The sequence below is a fragment of the Phoxinus phoxinus genome (genome assembly GCF_949152265.1).
Source record: "Phoxinus phoxinus genome assembly, chromosome: 14".
NCBI classification, from domain to species: domain Eukaryota; kingdom Metazoa; phylum Chordata; class Actinopteri; order Cypriniformes; family Leuciscidae; genus Phoxinus; species Phoxinus phoxinus.
In genome coordinates, this window is record NC_136889.1 from 7766216 (window position 1) to 7780590 (window position 14375).

General features: G+C 37.8%; 2 protein-coding genes across 2 annotated transcripts; both read left to right on the forward strand.

Annotated features, from left to right (window-relative positions):
• The first annotated feature begins 6353 nt into the window (after positions 1-6353).
• On the forward strand, positions 6354-10626 carry LOC307010097 (catechol-O-methyltransferase domain containing 1). The gene is made up of 7 exons (XM_079634483.1): positions 6354-6491; positions 6879-6991; positions 9032-9137; positions 9216-9334; positions 9973-10027; positions 10110-10243; positions 10431-10626. Exons 1-7 carry the CDS (start codon positions 6455-6457, stop codon positions 10581-10583), a joined length of 717 nt encoding a protein of 238 aa, XP_079490609.1. The 5' UTR covers positions 6354-6454; the 3' UTR covers positions 10584-10626.
• Positions 10627-11366: 740 nt separating this feature from the next.
• On the forward strand, positions 11367-14239 carry ifit8 (interferon-induced protein with tetratricopeptide repeats 8). Its single transcript, XM_079634484.1, has 2 exons — positions 11367-11450; positions 11697-14239. The coding sequence occupies exon 2, from the start codon at positions 11825-11827 to the stop codon at positions 13121-13123; it is 1299 nt and encodes a 432-aa protein (XP_079490610.1). The 5' UTR covers positions 11367-11450; positions 11697-11824; the 3' UTR covers positions 13124-14239.
• The last annotated feature ends 136 nt before the right edge of the window (positions 14240-14375 follow it).

Sequence of the window (14375 nt, forward strand, 5' to 3'; positions counted from 1 at the left end):
ACACAGTTATGCTGTTTTTTCAAGGTTTTACTGTTTCACATGGATGATTAGCATTTATGCTAAAAGAAGATTTCTCCAGCTATATACCTGCTTCAGAGTCACAGTAAACGTTACTAAAAAAGTAAACAAGTTTAGGAACAAATTTGTGATTCCTAGCCACAATATCAAACGCACGGGCAGTCACACTGTTGACAATAGTGGACCATTTTTGCCTGTGAAAAATGTTGCTAGTGTGACCACACCTTTATTAACTTGTGGTGACATTTCATTCATTTGTATCTTCGTTTTATTTCCATCTTGGCTATGTATTAATTGGTCCCCTTATTTTAAATTAGTTAAATCTTGAATTGAATTACCAAAACGTGGTCATGATAAAACGAGGGAACTAACTCTTTATTCAGTTGCTAGTGTTGCTTCATAAAATTGAGGTTAAACCGCTGGAGTCACATGGATTATTTTAATGACGTCTTTACTACCTTTCTGAGGCTTAAAAGTGGTAGTTGCGTAGTCTGCCAATGGGGAGACAGAAAGCGCTCTGATTTAATCAAATATATCTTTATTTGTGTTCCAAAGATGAACGAAAGTCTTACGGGTTTGAAAATGTTTATTTTTGGGTGAACTAACCCTTTAAAAAAATCATACACTTCAGCTTTAACAGAAGCACATGAATCTGATGGATATGATCGTGAATTGTCGTTTCTAGCTGGTAATCAAGTAGATCAAATCATCAGGCAATCTCTCCGAAGCAGGAACTCGTCAGACAAGTGCAAGCGTGACATGACAAAGACCTGCAGTCATGCTTCCTCTGAGTCTTCTTCGAGTCTTCAGACATACTTCACCACAGCGACATGTTGGCATTCCTGCTCCGTTTGAGATAACTCAACAAGGCTATCCGTTGCTCTAGACGGAGAACAACTGAGGAATAGGAGCCGACATCCCATGAGTTTGGACGTTGGCAATCGTTTTTGTTTTGCATAAGGCCGACTGGCTGTCAGGCTTTCTTCTGAAAGGAACTGAAAGTCAATTATCTACACCATTTCTCTCTGACATCATTGTGCTAATACAAGTTGCTCTTGACCTCATGCTAGTGTGTCTGAGGCTGATGAAAGTAAGGCATCTCTTCATGATTGGATTAAATTCATATGTGGTGAGTGTCAGTGAATATTACAGCGGAGGCTCTATGATCTGCCCTCGTCTCCTCGTCTTCTCCTCCATCTCTGCCCCAAACACTTATCTGCGGCCCAGGGCACTTAAACCCCGCATTACACACACATACGCTTGACCTGGGGTGCGCTCTCTCTGGCACTGGCTCTGTAAGCTTCAACACACACAGGCTTGATAATCGACTCAATTAAAAAGGTCCAATTGCCACAGCAAATTGATCCAAGTTATAACATTATCATTAGCACTTCAACTATGGCAATTACAGGACATTCACAGGCAGAACCAAGAATAATGGGGAAGGAAAATGAAGTGACTTTGTACAAAAGGACATCCATTTCAGACGCACTGGGTGGTGTAAATAGCCCTGGTGTCAGCAGTATGGAGATAAAGAAATTGAAGCTTCCTATCACATATGTTAGCGGCTTTTTGCAAGGAAGTGGGTGGGACAATTTATAGCAAAAATATACTTTACATCTGGGGTTTTCAATTTGGATTTTCTAATTTATCTACTTGTTATGACTGTTAAAGTTATATATGATATTACCATTCAATGGTTTGGGGCCAGTAAGTTTTTTTTTTTTTTTTTTAAGAAATTAATACTTTTATTCAGCAAGGCTGCTTTTAAAAGTGATAGTGAAGAAATATTGGTATATGATTTTCTTTTGAACTATCTATTCATCAAAGAATCCTGGAAAAAATTATATTTTTCACAAGAAATGTATGATAATAAGAAATGTTAAGCACCAAATCAGCATATTAGAATATATATTCTATATACACACACATTTTAAGAACATTTCACAATATTAGTGTTTTTACTGTATGCATGATCAATATTCTAAACTTTCGAATGGTGATGTTATTATGTTCAAATGATGCTATCTACATACACTAACTGAATGCTAGATCCATTTTGCAATATAACTGATTAGTTGTAACTGGTCATGTTCTGTACATGGATGCATGGAGTCAACATTTAAATGGATATCAAAATATATATTTTTGAAGCATTTAAATCTGAATGGACTCATGATGTTGTTCTGAAAAGGTCAGTAATAACAAGAGATGCAACGTCTCTTGCAATAGTCCTGAATACCGCTGCCTTTAAAGCAGAAAACATAGAAACACCATTTTAAAAGCAACAGCGATCTCAGCACTGTTTAATATTCAGGTGAGGAAGGTTTTGATGCCGTGTGTGTGTGTGTGTGTGTGTGTGTGTGTGTGTGTGTGTGTGTGTGTGTGTGTGTGTGTGTGTGTGTGTGTGTGTGTGTGTGTGTGTGTGTGTGTGTGTGTGTGTGTGTGCATGTAGCACTATAGAGGCCTGCCTTGCTCAGACAGGGAGATGTCAGCAGCGAGTGATATAAGCCTGAGCTCCACAGCATCCTTGCACTGCCATACAGAAGAGCCGACAGCCTGGAAAGACAAGCCGTCCTCAAATCCGAAGGCTCTCTCACTAATTGTTTCTGAAAAAATGACATTTGTCTTTTTTGCACCTTGCTTCAGGTGTCAGTGCCTTTCACATTAGAGGGCTTGCGATGGTGCGATTGCCCTGAAGCAGTTTGTTTGATGTTTTGAGGACTGTCATTTCCACGTGCAACTCCATAGAAATTGAAATCTGTATTTATTTACATGCAAGGTTAATAAAAAAAAGATGCCTAAGTGATTTGAAAGTCAAACAACTGCACCTGCCACTCACCCGTAATTTTATGCAGAACAGGTTCAGCACTTTGTTACAATGCAGAAGAGATACAAAGGTAGAATACAATAACTGTACCAGCTTATTTCTGATATATACAAGCCCTCATCTAACACTGGTATTAATTTGTACTGTTCGCTTACTTGCTTAATATCATTACTTCTATTCTAGTTACCTTTTTGTAAACAAAAACACTATTACATTTATTTTATAAGAGCATAATTAAAAGGAAATACAAAAGTAAAATCATGACCTTGTAATGTTGCTGTGCCTTTGGGGTTCTAAACAAATATTTCAGAACAAAAAACGAAATAATAATAATAATAATGATGATGACGGTGATTATTATTATTATTATTTATTAAATTAAAAAACATACATTGTATAATAATCTAATTCTTGATATCCAATTATTCAGGAACACGTTTTGTGCTTTCATAAACTCTCTGTTAGTGTTATCTGTCTTTGTGATCACTATATTAGTTATTATTTTATGTGGTTTCTTTCTGTGGCATTATGTAGACAACACTGCCACTTGCTGCAAGACAGCAAGTACCGCATTTTAGGCTTCCAGAAAAGTGTATCTATACATTAAGCAATCTATATATGTGTGTGTGTAGGTATGTGTGTGTGTATATATATACAGTACATACCGGTATATACATAAATACACACACAACTAAAATATGTTCTAAATACAGAAACAAAAGCTTTACTGCAACTGTTTAGAAATGTGTATTTTTGTCTATATTAGGCATCCAGCTCTAATTGCAAATATGAAAAGTGTTGCTACAGCTTCTGTGTAATAGTAATGCATTTTTAAAAAATACAACTCTATTTATTTGTTACATTTGAAGAAACCAAAGGCGCAACCTCTTGAATTATTTTGTTTCATATTAACAGTTGTGTATGTATTTTCCTTTCTTCTTTCAGTAGCGGAGGGCTTTTTTTCATGTATTCCTTACTCAAAGCCTCCGAGAGGGTTTGTGAGCATATATCAAGATGGTGCACTGACAGTCAAAGGAAGAGCAAATACAATCAGGGCCGGGAAACGGAAGAGAAGCACTCTCTACAGATGGCAAGACGCATCCTTTCAGTCCTTAAACAGACACGAGAGCAGCCGAGGGACCGGGCCCTGTCTGTAGATTGTGTCGAAGAACAGTGGGTACTTGGCACAAGTAGCAGGAACAATTAGCGTCACGTAAGATTCCCGGAGCAATGGTGGAGATAGGATGCGAGAACACGGCATCTTGTTTTCTGCGGGCGGACTTGAACTGTTATTTACAGGCATCTCTTCTTGTCATTAAACACAGCAAGAGCAAGACTCAAAGACAGCGGTAGTCATGCCCCATATTTCACTGCTGATGACTTATGTGTGGGCAGGGAGATTTGTTTGCATCCGTGAATACCTAATTAACGAATCGACAGAGGAAGTAGGCCTCTCCTTTGAGAACGCCCCACCACCCAGTCTCTGATACTGGGAATGTGTTCTTCTTAGCATTGTGCTTTGGTTCTCTCATTGTGAAACACACACAGGCAAATGCACCGTTCGAAATGCCTGTAATGAGATGAAGTAAACAATTTTACCATATGACACACTTACACTTTCAGTTCATTACTGTGTGTGGGAGGCAATGTTCCACGGGCAACGTGCGCGCACATTTCTACAAAGACTGACAATTAAAACGCATTTCATTAAGTTGGGCAATATTGAAATGAACACGCTCTGAACTACACAGGCAAAAACAAGCCAGAGACGCCCTCTCATGCTCTCACTTTGTTGACGGTTTGCATAGATGTTCTGTCATCCACTATGTGTACTAAAACACGTTTATTCAGCCATTAAAAAAACATATTCATTATTTAAAATAATATAAAATATTTTTTCAAAATGAAATTTATTTCATTTCAGCCAAGGAAACATTTCTCATTTAGTTGCCTAGCTAGCAACATCATCTCTCTATAGCATAGGAAAGAGGAAGGACATGATCTCAGCTCCAGGATGATGTAGATCGCTCGAGGAAGTGTGAGCCAGCAGGATGGTTGTTATTTCATCATCTGGACTGAGCTCTGGAAAATCCAAGCCCCATCAAATAAACTTAATCCAGGCTGTCTACAATGTGCTACCAAGCATACAACTTGTTCTGTTGGAGGAAAGCAGTTGTCCAAGAGGCCTGGGTGAGGGGCGTTATCATCGTGACAAAGTCCTGAAGACCAGACAGCATCTCCAGCAGGATCACCCACTGCAAGCACCGAACGCCCTGTGAAGAAGACACCGTTTTGTCAGGGCTGGAGAGAGGTAACACCAGCTGCCACCTCATCTGGCCTGCTAACAACAGCACAGGACTGGGAGCCGAAAGTTGACCGGGAGAAGCAACTGAAGTTTCCAGAAACTGTCGGCCAAATATGGTTCTGATCTCAGAAGCATACCAACAGATTGTCCTCTTAGAACTTACAGTTCCCTGGGAGGACCGTATCGATCAGACCAATGAAAAGAGGAGAACCAAGTACAAGAGTGCTACAACTTTCAAATTAAAATACATAGGCCTATATATAATATGTCGAACGTCACACGAACAGACAAGAAAACAGGTCTGCTTTTTCCTCTTTTTCCCCCCTCTAATTAATTATAGAATATGTAAAATTCGTACAAGGAAATCTCATCGCATCTGCAGTATGAACTGACAGCAGCATCTATGACCTAAATAGTTGTTTTTATTGTTACCATTTTAGATATCAATCTGCATATGTGATGGACTCATCTTTAGTATCTCCTTTGAAGGCATCTTGAGTAAAACAGCTCTATTTAACAAAGCAAATACAAAAGACCTGAACCAGTAGGGCCTATACAAACTGTATCTCAACGAAACTAAAATAACACTGCTTTTATTCTAAACACAATCCCTTTTGGGTCCTGGTTTATAATAAATATAATATAATATAATATAATATAATATAATATAATATAATATAATAACTAAGTATAATAACTTACAATACAGATGTTGAGTGATATCCAGAGCTACATTAATGTCTGTTTTGTCATACTGTCAACATAACCTATTACTCATAAATTGATTACTGGTTTTATGACATCTTAAGATGTGTGGTAAAGCAATGTCCTCATGCTGGAATGTCCACTCTGATGAAATATTCATTAACTTGACGACAAATCATTAATTCATGATAATCAATGGCTTCTTGGCAAACATAGAGATATTGTGTCATTTCACCATCCAATCTGTGATGACATTGGAAATTAATTTAAACCAGCCTGAAAGCCTTTTGAAATGTCTCAAAATCACAGCTCTTGCAAATTATATGCCATACTCCCCAATTTCCTAGCTTGTATCAAGCTTTCTATTCAGGTTATTTTCATTCTATACCCAACAGCCATTGAACAAAAGTATTTGTAAGCAAAACTTTGATCAAATCAATATGCAAACAGCGGTATCTTATTTATCTGAGGAGGCCAAACAAACAAAACCTGGACTTTCCACCTCAGCTAGTCTACATTTGTGCCTCACTTGCACAAGTCACAATTTCATTTTTCTCTTTTGTTTCTGTTGATTAAGTCTGGCACCTGACATTAAGATGCGTTGTACTATTATCCTCCTCTTGGCATTAACAGGTACGTTTATGTCCGCTTACATTATGACTATTTACGCTCACATGGGAAATTTGACAATACATTGAAATATTTTGCTTGATAAATGCAGTTACTTGACATTTTGGAGTGCTTCGGCCTGAAGGTAACACTGCTTCTCATTGATTAAAGTTAATTTGGGTGCCTAGAAGTTGTATAAAGACATATTTTTATAGGCCACCTAGTGCGTGTTATGGTAATGAGCATTTTAATAAGCTGAAATTTTGCAGCAGGTAAATGCCAACCTAATAAACCAACTCTACTAATGCTGTTTCATAATACTGTTGGCTCTCCTATCCTGAAATTATGTGCATTAATTTCCCCAGCAATGGTTCATTCTATTTAACTAATGTTAGTTCACTTTCTGTGTAGGACTATACCGGTCTGCTCTTATCAGCAAGAGTCACAAAGGAGATGATCCTCTGCTGCAGTACGTGGTGAATAACTCTCTGAGAGAACACCCGGTGCTGACCAAACTACGACTGGTGGGTAGAAAAGCATGTGCCGCAAAATAAGCAAATTCATCACGTGAAATAAAAAAAGAACTTAAAGGAATAGTTCACTTCAAAATTAAAATTCTGTCTTTATTTACTCGCCTTCTTGTTGTTTCAAACCTGTATGAATTTCTTTCTTCTGCTGAACACAACGGAAGATATTCTGAAGAATGTCGGTAACCTGACAGTTGATGGACCCCATTGACTTCCAAAGAAGAAAATAAATACTATGGAAGTCAATGGGGTACGTCAACTGTTTGGTTACCGACATTCTTTAAAATATCTTCCTTTGGTTTCAGCGGAAGAAAGAAATGAATACAGGTTTAAGTAAATAAAGACAGAATTTACATTTTGAAGTGAACTAATCCTTTAAGTATATAAAAGTCTTAGAAACCAGTTGTGAAAATGCTTATGTTTTGCATTCTCTTTTAATTATATATTATATATATATAGGCTGTATAGATTCAACAGTGCAGTAAAAAGCGCAAGAAACATACCTCAGAGATTTTGATCCATATTGACCTGATAGCATCACGCAGTTGCTGTAGATTTGTCAGCAACACATCCATGAATCATGAATAAAGTTTAAAGGGGCACAAAGTGTGCCAAGAAAATACCCACCACACCATTACACCACCAGCAGCCTGAACCGTTGATACAAGGCAGGATGGATCCATGTGTTCGTGTTGTATATTCCGAAATCTCACCCTATCTGAATGTGGCAGCAGAAACGCAGCAGAATTCGAGACTCATGAGAACAGCCAACATTTTTCCAATTTTCTACTGTCTAATTTTGGTGAGTCCATGACAACTGTAGCCTCGGTTTCCTGTTCTTAGAGTGGCACAGGTGTGCCTTCTGCTGCCGTTGCTCATTTGCTTCAAGGTTCAGCGTGTTGTGTGTGCAGAGATGCTCTTCTGCAGACCTCGGTTGTAACTTTCTGTCAGCTCGAACCAGTCTGGCCATTCTCCTCTGACCTCTGACATCAACAAAGCATTTTCACTCACAGAACTGCCGCTCACTGGATATTTTCTCCTTTTTTAGACCATTCTCTGTAAACCCTAGATGGTTGTGCATGAAAATCCCAGTAGATCAGCAGTTTCTGAGATACTCACCAGCCCATCTGGCACCAACAACCATGCTATTTTCAAAGTCACTTAAATCACCTTTCTTCCCCATTCTGATGCTCAGTTTAATTATGGTGTTAATTGTAAATAATTGTGGTGTTAACATGCACTAAAAAAAGAGGAGGAAGCTAAAGAGGAGAACAATGTACTTTTGTTCATTGAAAAAAAGTACTTGTAAGCAAAACTTTGATAAACTATCATGGCTAGGGGACAGAGGCCAACTTTGCATGGCAATTTTGCTAATGAACCTTGAGGTAAGTAGTTTTAGCACCATGTTGCGTTGACCTATTCACCATTTAATGTTGCATTTTCATTGGCTAGTCAGTAGACGTCGTATCAGCAAACATACTGTGAGATGATCATGCTAAATTTCTGACACTGTCAGAAAATGATCGCAGGCTATCTTCGGTTGCAAGACCGTGCCAACGGCCGTCTTTAAACCTCTCTGTACAACCACCGTTTAAGAGCTACAACCACATAAATCACCACTATTGGTCACCTTTCGTCTGGGACAGCCCAAAATTGTACAATGTGTACCAGGCAAAAATGGATTGACTTTAGTAGTCAATCTTTTGCTTTAGAAACACTTGAGCTGGCGCGAGCTCCATCTTGTGCTTCAATGGAAGCAAGAACATCTGACAATTTGTACAAAGGAGTTCACAAATGCAGTGATACAAATCTGTTAGATTTTAATCTTAAAAATGTAGATATTTATATATAATAAATGTCCTTTTTTCAAAAATCTAAAATTCAGTTAATTTACAATGACATTTAAATTTCATGTGACTTTTAAACTCTAATGTATATTTTAATAGGAGTCTTCATCTGTAGTATCACACACTAACACTAGAGGTCAGTAGAAAGAAAAATGTCTGCATTTTTTCATCTGTGTATTTCTGATTTAAGAGAACTATGGAGGACTCCAGGAACCTGATGATGGTGGCATCTGAACAGGCTCAGCTTATGGCTAATCTTGCTAAATTAATAGAATCCAATAAAACTATAGAGATTGGTGAGTACAAGCAATATAATTCATGAAAATTATGTAATTTACTGCTTACCTAAAACACACATTCTGCATCTGTCTTAGGTATGTACACAGGATACAACACCTTAAGTCTGGCTCTGGTAATTCCTGAGAATGGAACCGTGGTGGCCTGCGAAATTAATGAGGAATATGTGAAAATAGCCAAACCATTTTTTATAGAGGTAAACCAAAGCGAAACACAATCCACCAAGTTTGCAAAACTATTCAGGGCTGTGTTTCCCAAAAGCACTGTAAGAACAAGTTGATCGTGGAGACCATTACCAGCCATGTTCTCTACGATCAACTTATCTCACAATGCTTTTGGGAAACGCAGCCCTGAATAGTACATTTGAACGCAGGCTATTCAGCTGAAGTCATTTGTTTTAGTAGGACACATCACTGCTTTAGACAACCGTATCTATGAAGTTGCCCCTCTACATACACCTACACATATCAATTTCAATACCGATTACTGCCTGCCAATGCAAGAACACAGTCATCAGTATAAAGTCCAGCTGACCCGTAACGATTGAAGCCAGAGATGCAGAAATGTCCATCAGACTTTACACTGAATGCTGATTGAGACCGATGTGATTGTACATCTAAGTGCTGATATCTGCACAAAGCCAATCAGCAAAGTGCTTTATTTACAATTTTCTATTTGTATTCTATAAGAATGGCATACAAATAACACCCAATCATAAAGCAAACTTACATGTCTTGGAAAAGCAAAGATAACGGAATAAGAAATGTTTTATTATTCATTATGGATTTACAAAGCAAAATTAGAACAAATAACTGCAAACAATCTTTGTTTTAGGCTGGAGTGGAAGATAAAATAGATATTCGCATTAAACCTGCAGTTGAAACCTTGGGTAAAGATTAAATATATTATTATTATTATTATTTTCTATAAGTTTTCAAGATATAGAAAAAAACATCCTTGTGTCTTTACAGATGAACTCCTAAGTGCTGGTGAAGCTGGAACGTATGACTTTGTGTTCATTGACGCTGACAAGAAGAATTATGACACATACTATGAAAAGTCACTCCAGCTCGTTCGAAAGGGTGGCATTGTAGCTATCGATAATGTAAGTATGCAGTACACGCTATTTAGTTTTGAAACAAGCCCATACGTAAATGCATACAGCATGCTACATTTGACAGATTAATTTAGATAAGTACCGGTAGTCATAAAAATATGAAGATAAATAAAGCAAATATTGTCCTACCTTTGCTCTTCAGTTGTGAGTAAGCTGGTGTCTTTCTGCTCTTCAGGTTCTCTGGGGTGGTAGTGTCATCAACCCAGCTGAACATGACCTTCCTTCACAGACCATAGACAAACTCAACAAGAAGTTACACAAAGATGAGCGGATTGATCTCAGTATGCTCACTGTTGGAGATGGCCTGACTCTGGCTATCAAAAGATAACCCAGATTGTTCAACAATAAATAAATAAATAAATAAAGTAGTCTATTGAAAGACATTCCTACTGAGTTTAGCTCCATTTCTGCTCAACACAACTGTCTGTAGTTATAGTGCTGCAGATTCAGGAGTGTTTTATCAGGGTTGAAGCTCAATTTTGCAGGTAAGTATGTAACTGGTTCTACTGACCCGCTCCAGTATCTCCAGGAATCGGATTGGGCACCCCTGGTTAGCACGTTGAAAATTCATTATTATTGTTATTTTATTTTAAATAATTTTTTACTAAATAAATAATCACATTGTCAACCGTATTGCCAGGTGTTCATGAAAACTATGGCCTGTAACCATAAAAAATGAGTAATATATTTTATAAAGCTGAAACCATTTTTTGCTAAGCCTTACTGCGTCATAAGGTTTGGCCACTAGATGGCGTTATTACTCTTCCCATTCAAGTTAGCCTCTCCTTTGAGAAAAACAATAGTAGCCTATACTAATTTAATTATGTGTGCAACGTAATTATTTTTTGTACTGTACTATCTTTAATTTATATTTAAAGTGACAACTGATGTAATCCACATTAAATAAACGAATATCTGAATCTTGATCTATGGTAGACATTTTAAACATTTATTTTTGTTGCTTATAGCAATTATTTCTCTTCAAGAAATGTTCGTTAGCATGAATAAACGAATGCTACTGTTCAAGTTGTTGTTGACGTCGGACTCATACCCTTAAAGTTTCGTTTATCCTTAATCAGAGCAATAAGTGGAAAGTGAAACTTAACTCGTTATTGCAATGATAGGCAGTTGATACCATATAAAGCCAAGAACGTTGTTTCGATGAACACCAGAGAAGCTCACAGTTTTGTAGAAGGTAAGACTTTGTATCTGTTGTCATAATGTCCATTAAGTATTCTACAAATAAAATAAGCTGCTTTACATCAATAATATAAACTATTTTGCTAAAACTTTTGATGTAAAAGTGCAATTCTATCAGTGGTTACTTTTGATCTAAAAAAAAAAAAACTTTTAACTAAGATTTAATTTAAAATTAATATTTAAGATAGCATTTTATGCAAATTATATTTATTTGACTGATCATTTAATTTTGTTTTTCTAGATCCAATTGAAAACAAGTGGTCAGTCAGATAGGCTACTGTAAACAAAGTAGGTACAAAGGAAACTGAGGAATGAAAACTGCAAGAGTGTAAACATTGGCATCTATTTTGTGTTGTAAACAACAAGGAAATGTCGGAGGACGATCTTAAACTGTTGTCCTGCCACTTTACATGGGGCTTGCTAAAGGAGGATGCTGATCTGAACTTTCTCGAAGTGAAAGTCCGTGAAAAGCTTTCAGTAAAAGGCGAGTATGTAGGAAACCTGAAACAAAGAGATTTCAATTTTTTGGCCTTCATTAAACATTTGCAAGGTTTTAACGACGAGGCGCTTAAGTACCTGCAACTAGCAAAGGAGGAACATCCGGACGATGACAGGAATGTGATAGTGTTGTATGGAAACCTGGCCTGGGTTCACAGTCTCATGGGCAATGCGACTGAGGCTGAGAAGTACGTAGAGAAAGTAAATGGAATCCGTAAGGCCTTCCCCACCTCATCTCCAACAGAGCTTCACAGAGAAGTTCAGAGTGAAAAAGCCTGGTCGCTTCTCAAGTTTTCTAGAAAGACCTACGTCAGGGCACAGGAGAGTTTCCTTGAAGCTCTACAGAAAGAGCCGGATGACAAGGAGTGGAACACCGGCTTTGCCTTTTCTCTGTTCCGTCTGGAGGGACTGACGATTGGCCAGCACAAGCGTGTGCGTTTTGAAGAGTCTCCAGCTGTGCTCCAGTTAAAGAAAGCTCTGAAACTGGACCCGAACAATGCGATGATTCACGTTTATCTGGGGTTCAAGTGCTACAAGAATGAAAAGAATGCAGAGGCATGGCAGTACATGACTCAAGCCATCACAATGGCTCCTGAAAACCTCAGCGTTGTTTTGCGCGTTGCCAAGTTCATGAAGAAAGAGCAGCGTTATGACTCGGCCCTGGAGGTGTTGCTTAAAATGCTGAAGAAAGCGCCAGACTCGTCACGCTTACATCACGAGACTGCTAACAATTACCGCTGGAAAGCCATGCAGATTGAAGACATACACAATCCGGAGTTGCTGGGCCTTTGCGTTCACCATTTAGAGAAGGGTGCCAGTTTAAACCCAGGTCACATATACCCACAGCTGGAGCTGGCACTGAGGTATTCAGAACTAAAGCAGACGGCTAAAGCAGAGCAGAAGTTCACTGAGCTGTTTGCCCTTCCCAACCTAAAGCCAGCTGACCGTCAAGCCTGGCATCGCATGTACGGGGATTTCAAACTATACAGGCTGGGGTCAGAGAGAGCTGCGGTCGAGCATTACAAGCAAGGCATGATGCTGGGACGAGTGTCCACCGAATGGATCAGTTGCAGAAACAGAATGAGAAAAGTCCTTCAGCGGGACAGACGGGACACATACGAGATCCGGATGTTCTTTGCTTCCTTTGGAACGGAGAACAAAGATCATTGAGAGAGAACAAGTTCAACTCATAGGCTTCATTCATGCAATGAGCTATCACTATAATATAAAAACATGAAAACACAACTTCAAATCTTTATTTAAAATATGTAAAGTCTACAGACATTTAGATTATATAGTTGCTGAATTGCTTGTCTTCACAATAGTCATCTTTTATTCAATAGGCTAACAGGAATTTTGCTTTATCCGAAATTAAAAATAAAAATAAAAAACTTTTTAAGGTGCTTTGCTTTACTTTAAAATCCAAAACTATTGAATATTTCTCTTAATTTTCCCTATAGAAAAGAAGGGGTCACTATATTGTTAGGATGTTTTCCCCATCATTGAGCAGGGCCTTCTTTCTGTTTCTATTCCAGTTTATACTGCTGTCATAAAGCAAATGGGTGACATACCAAAATGACAAATATGCTAAATAGAAACAAACACTAGAGATCTGACTGGTATGTTTCTATCACACAAATGTATGAGCAAAGAGTGACTAAGAAGGGCCAGTCAGTCCTTTCTGATGTCACTCGCCCATTGTGTACTGAACTTCAACTGATTTGAGTGAGATTTAAACTCCCCTTGTGCAAATAGATATTAGAATTCCTTTATACCTGCTGCAATTAGGTTTTTAAATGATGTATTACAAATGTGTGTGTGTTGTGTTGCTATATACTGCTGCTGTCTAAGTCTACATTAAGAATGGCCTTTAAGGACAATGAAGTTTTTAAATGATTTATTATAAATGTGTGTGTGTTGTGTTGCTGTATACTACTGCTGTACATAAGATAAAGTCTACATAAAGAATCGCCTTTAAAGGACAATGAAGTGAAATCAATCGATATCAGACAATAAAAATAAAGTGTTAAAAGTGAAAGTCACATGTATTCAGATGAGAAGGCAGACGGGTGTGTTTATTATTGGAAGTTGCGCTGTTGGATTCAGTCCAGCTCACAGTGACCGCTCAGCATGACTGAAAGTGGAGAGCTGACTTGTGCTTTTCTGCTGCACAAACATGTACTTTATAGCTTGAAGAATGTTGTTACTGCAGTAAAATATATGCAAATCTTACAATAAGAGGAAATGTTAAATAACACCAACATAATAAAAATGATTTTTCTGCTGAAAATCAAAGAGTGTGTGCTGAATGTAGGAATTTGAGAATGTTTTTATATGAAATCATAAAAATAGCATAGCCATTAAGATGACATGCCTTTTTAAAAGCAACAGGGTTTTGCAGTTTATAGCCATTATTACTAAC

Bases quoted from the DNA above. Each gene is read 5' to 3' on its own strand.
- ifit8 (XM_079634484.1), top strand. From the start codon at position 11,825: ATGTCGGAGGACGATCTTAAACTGTTGTCCTGCCACTTTACATGGGGC.
- LOC307010097 (XM_079634483.1), top strand. From the start codon at position 6,455: ATGCGTTGTACTATTATCCTCCTCTTGGCATTAACAG. The intron at 6,492-6,878 runs GTACGTTTATGT...CTTTCTGTGTAG, and splicing joins CCTCCTCTTGGCATTAACAG to GACTATACCGGTCTGCTCTT. The intron at 10,244-10,430 runs GTAAGTATGCAG...TCTGCTCTTCAG, and splicing joins GCATTGTAGCTATCGATAAT to GTTCTCTGGGGTGGTAGTGT.